The sequence below is a fragment of the Quercus suber genome, unplaced genomic scaffold (genome assembly GCF_002906115.3).
Source record: "Quercus suber isolate HL8 unplaced genomic scaffold, Cork oak 2.0 scaffold_82, whole genome shotgun sequence".
Classification (NCBI taxonomy): Eukaryota; Viridiplantae; Streptophyta; class Magnoliopsida; order Fagales; family Fagaceae; genus Quercus; species Quercus suber.
The window spans coordinates 1,168,843-1,173,279 of record NW_027069547.1 but is presented as its reverse complement, the minus strand read 5'-3'; the positions used below and the strand labels follow the sequence as shown (position 1 = coordinate 1,173,279).

Below are 4,437 nucleotides of genomic sequence, written 5' to 3'. Positions count from 1 at the left end.
CTGTCTTACATGCCCGATTCCATCTTCAACAGTCCTTTTGTCTAACCAGATTCAATCTACCCGTCAAATCAACCATTAGTGGAGAAGCTTAAAACTCCAGTGTGCCTGTGCCCGTCGGATAAAATCTTTTCCTAACATCGGTTGTAGTCGTTACAGCTATGAATATGGCACAGGAGTTACCACTGCCACTTTCTAGTCAATAAAACCATTCTTAGTCGTTAGCGCTCTTTAAAAGAAGACAGGCACCAGTTGAATAATTAGGTTCTTTCTGTCAGTTGAGGAGTAGACAATGCTATCTACAGAATAGCTGTGCAACTTTATATAATAAGAAAAGAGTGGTACTCGAAAAGAGAAGCTGGCCCCATTGCTGATGGTTGTCTCGGATTGCAATGAGGAAGAGTCCTATCTATTCCGCTGCTTGCTAGCTTGGGTCTTTAAAGCTTTTTAGGTTTCTGTATTATGGTTTGCCTAAATTAGGCTTTTGTGAATTCCCCTCAAAACTTTTAACCTAGCAACGTGTATTTGTTATACTAATTTTCAAACTTACACAATCTATTTTTTTATGGATAGTGGTAGCTTTGTTTCCCTAGTAAGAACAAACTTCAATATATATATATATATATATATTAGGTTGCCTTGTTTCTCTACTAAGAAAAAAAATTATGCCTCATGCCAGTGATATCAATTGTTGAATGTAAAACAAGTTATTGTAATTTGGAATGAGATGGATTTTATAGCCTTATTACATGGACTTCTTTGGTTTGCCTAGTTATTGTGAAAACTAGTCGTAAACCGGCCGTGGTATGCATGGGAGCAAAGCTGTTTGTATAGTAAATGTGGGGGATAAAAGGATCAAGCCCAAGTTAATGGGCCGAACACCCACGAAAGAACTGCTTCACATCTGAAGATAAGGATGAATAGTGTACGAGGCCCAGGTTGGAGCGGAACCCTCCGGGTAAAGGATCGTCTCTTTCCAAGGAGGATATCTCCAATCCGAGGAGGATATCTCCAGTCCGAGGAGGAAATCGCCTGTCCGAAGAGGATGTTTCATTCTGATATGGTGCATGAGATTGATTGAGTAGGGGAAAAGCCTGGTCGATCGTCCGAGGACCACACCTGATCAAGATAAGCTCAAAGCCCACTCATGAACGATAAGGATGAAGAAATATCTGAGGGGAAGGCTGCTGCCACCGTATTCAATGCATTGCAACAGCTTTTCTGGCCGCATTTATGTGGAGAAGACATCTGAACAGTGCTTCATGACCTACCGCCACTCACACAGAGATGAAAAGCAGCTGCCCGACGTGACAGGTACTTGAGCAAGTCCATGGATGGGGAGCACGTGGACGGTAAGGATGAGAGTAAGAGTGGCTATATAATAGAGGGAGAGGGTTTGAAACAAACCATGCAATGTATGAAAAACAGATCAATAAATAAGAAAAGGAGTGATAATCTTTTGCTGAGAATCCCTTGTTAACTCTAGTTCTTCAACCCATACTCTACAAAATCTATTGTTTTTGGGTTTGCTTAACGAAATCAGCCCATACAATTGGCGCCGTCTGTGGGAAGAGCTTGAGAGTAAGGGAAGAGTAGCAACGGCTGGTCATGGCTGGTCAAGGGCAACAACCGGCAGAATCTGGAGCCTCCCAACATATTGACCCCTTTCTTAACCTGGAGCGGAGGCAGGACCGTGAGGGCAGTGTGCATACTATCCACACTGAGCGATCCCAACCTCGAAGTGGAAGCTATGTTCCCCATGCAGAGAAACACAACATGCAAATAGAGATCGAAAGGTTGAAGAGGGAGTTACGCCATGAGAAGAGGAAGCGCACTGTAGCAATCCCTGGTGACGACTGGTACGATGGGCAGGATATTACCTATGAGCAGAACTCTCAAACTCCAATCAGTGAGACTTTCTCGCATGAGGCTGAACGCCCCCATGAGAAACGATCTCGAGGACCACCACATGGAGGGGTGGGTAATGATGCCATGAGTAAGGCCCTGAGTCAGATTTCCAGGTCGCCCTTTACCCGTAGGATTGAGAGAGCGGAGATGCCTCGGCGTTTCAACCAGCCAACTTTTACCATTTATAACGGCAAAACTGACCCGGTAGAACATGTGAGCCATTTCAACCAAAGGATGGCTGTCTATGCCAGGGATGAAGCTCTGATGTGCAAGGTATTCCCTCCAGTTTGGGTCCTGTAGCCATGAGATGGTTTGATAACCTGAGTGCCGATTCTATTGATTCTTACCAAGAGCTTACTCAAGCTTTTGGTTCTCGGTTCGTCACCTGCCGAAGAGTGCCCAGACCCTTATCCTCTCTCCTATCCTTAAGCATGCGCGAAGGTGAGACACTAAAGGCGTATTCGGATAGGTATTGGGAGATGTTTAACGAGATGGAGGGCAACTTCGACGCCATGGCCTTGGAGACATTCAAGCTGGGTCTGCCCACTGATCATGGTCTGAGAACGTCCTTATCTGGCAAGCCAGTTGTTAGCATGCGCCAGCTTATGGACCGCATTGAGAAGTATAAGAGAGTCGAAGAAGATAGACAGCAGGAGAAGGGCAAGGATAAGACTACCACCCAGGACAGGAAGGACTATAGGTCGGACCGCTATAATAACAATAAGCCGAGGAGAGATTTCGCTAGAAACTCGGTTCAGTAAATACTCAAACAGTTAATACTGTATTCAAAGAGCCCGTTCATGTAGTCCTGGATAAAGTAAAGAATGAACCATTCTTCAGATGGCCGAACAAAATGGTGGGCAATCCAGACAGACGCAATCGTAACGTCTATTGTCAGTACCACCAGGATCATGGGCATACGACTGAAGACTGCAGAGGTCTGTGGGACCATCTGGACCAGCTGGTCGGCGAGGGCAGGCTGAAGCATCTTTTACATCGCTCCAGCGGAAGAGGACAGCCGATGTCGGATGCCGAGAAAGGGGACTCTACAAAACCCCTTTGGTGTTATCAACGTCATTTTTGCGGCACCAGGAAGGACGGGATATCGGCCATCGAAGTCATGTCTGTGGCTCGGTTACCGGGGGGAGGTGCCGATATGAGTCCGAAGAGCCGGGGCCTGATGTGCCCCTCGTTCTAGGCTTTTCAGAGGAGGATAAAGCTGGGACCATTCAACCGCATGATGACGCCTTGGTGGTCACCCTCAGAATTGGGGGGTATGATGTGAAGAGAGTGATGGTGGATCAGGGCAGCGCAGTGGAGATCATGTACCCTGATCTCTTCAGGGGATTGAATCTCACACCTAGTGACTTGACTCCATATTGTTCCTCTTTGATCAGCTTTGAAGGGAGAGTGGTTATGCCGAAGGGGCAAATACGACTCCCAGTGCAAACAGGCTCGGAAATCGTAGAGGTGGATTTCGTTGTAGTTGACGTTTACTCCCCGTATACGGCAATTGTAGCCAGGCCCTGGTTACATACGCTGGGGCTGTCTCTTCCACCCTGCACCAGAAGATCAAGTATCCTTCCGAGGGGCGTGTTTGCGAGATACGTGGAGATCAGTCCTGAGCTAGGCAATGTTTGGTGGCGGCCATACGACATGGATCCGAGGATGAACCTTCTGAAAGGGAGGATAAAAACCTATAGCAGTTAAAGGGGCGATCGTCATTTGCTGGCGAGCAGGATGAAAGTGTAGAGTGCGAGGACCTAACCCGGGTTTTGGTTGGGGCTGATCCTGAAAGGTACTTTCAAGTTGGATCCCAGATGCCTCAGCCAGAGAAAGAGGAGCTACTGGAATTCCTTCAGAGGAATATTGACGTATTTGCTTGGAGTGCCTACGAGGCCCGGGGGTAGATCCGGAGTTCATTTGTCATCATTTAAGAGTTAACCCTCTAAGTGTACCAAAGAAGCAACCTCCTCGGAGGCCATCTAGAGAGCACGTTGGAGCGGTAAGAGAAGAAGTGCGAAAGCTCAAGCAGGCTGGGCTATCAAAGAAATTTTTATCCCGAATGGCTGGCGAATACTGTGGTAGTAAAGAAGAAAAGTGGAAAGTGGCGAGTCTGTGTAGACTTCACGGACTTAAACAAAGCGTGTCCTAGGACCCTTCCCAATGCCAAAGATTGATCAACTAGTAGATGCAACTGTCGGCCATCCTCGGATGAGCTTCTTAGACGCTTTTCAGGGGTACCATCAGATCCCCCTCGCTTCTGGGACCAGGAGAAGACCGCTTTTGTTACCCCCATATGGTTATATATATATATATAATTGTTGAAATTTGCCAAAGTTTCAAATATTGCCAAAAAAAAAAAAAAAAAAGAACTCAAAAATATAGATGTTAAAACATCCAAAATGACAAGAAATTTAAGAATCAAAAGATTCAAAACCTACAAATTATAGATACCCAAAAAAAAAAGTGTTTCTTTCATGTACTAAAATTTGTTTGTTTGTTTTTTTTTTTTTTGTTTTTTTTTGTTTT

General features: G+C 45.7%; 1 protein-coding gene across 1 annotated transcript; it reads left to right on the top strand.

Moving 5' to 3' along the window:
• Window positions 1-2,207: 2,207 nt before the first annotated feature.
• On the top strand, window positions 2,208-2,666 carry LOC136067699 (uncharacterized). Its single transcript, XM_065773906.1, has one exon. The coding sequence runs from the start codon at window positions 2,208-2,210 to the stop codon at window positions 2,664-2,666; it is 459 nt and encodes a 152-aa protein (XP_065629978.1).
• Window positions 2,667-4,437: the final 1,771 nt, after the last annotated feature.

Bases quoted from the DNA above. Each gene is read 5' to 3' on its own strand.
- LOC136067699 (XM_065773906.1), top strand. From the start codon at position 2,208: ATGAGATGGTTTGATAACCTGAGTGCCGATTCTATTGATTCTTACCAA.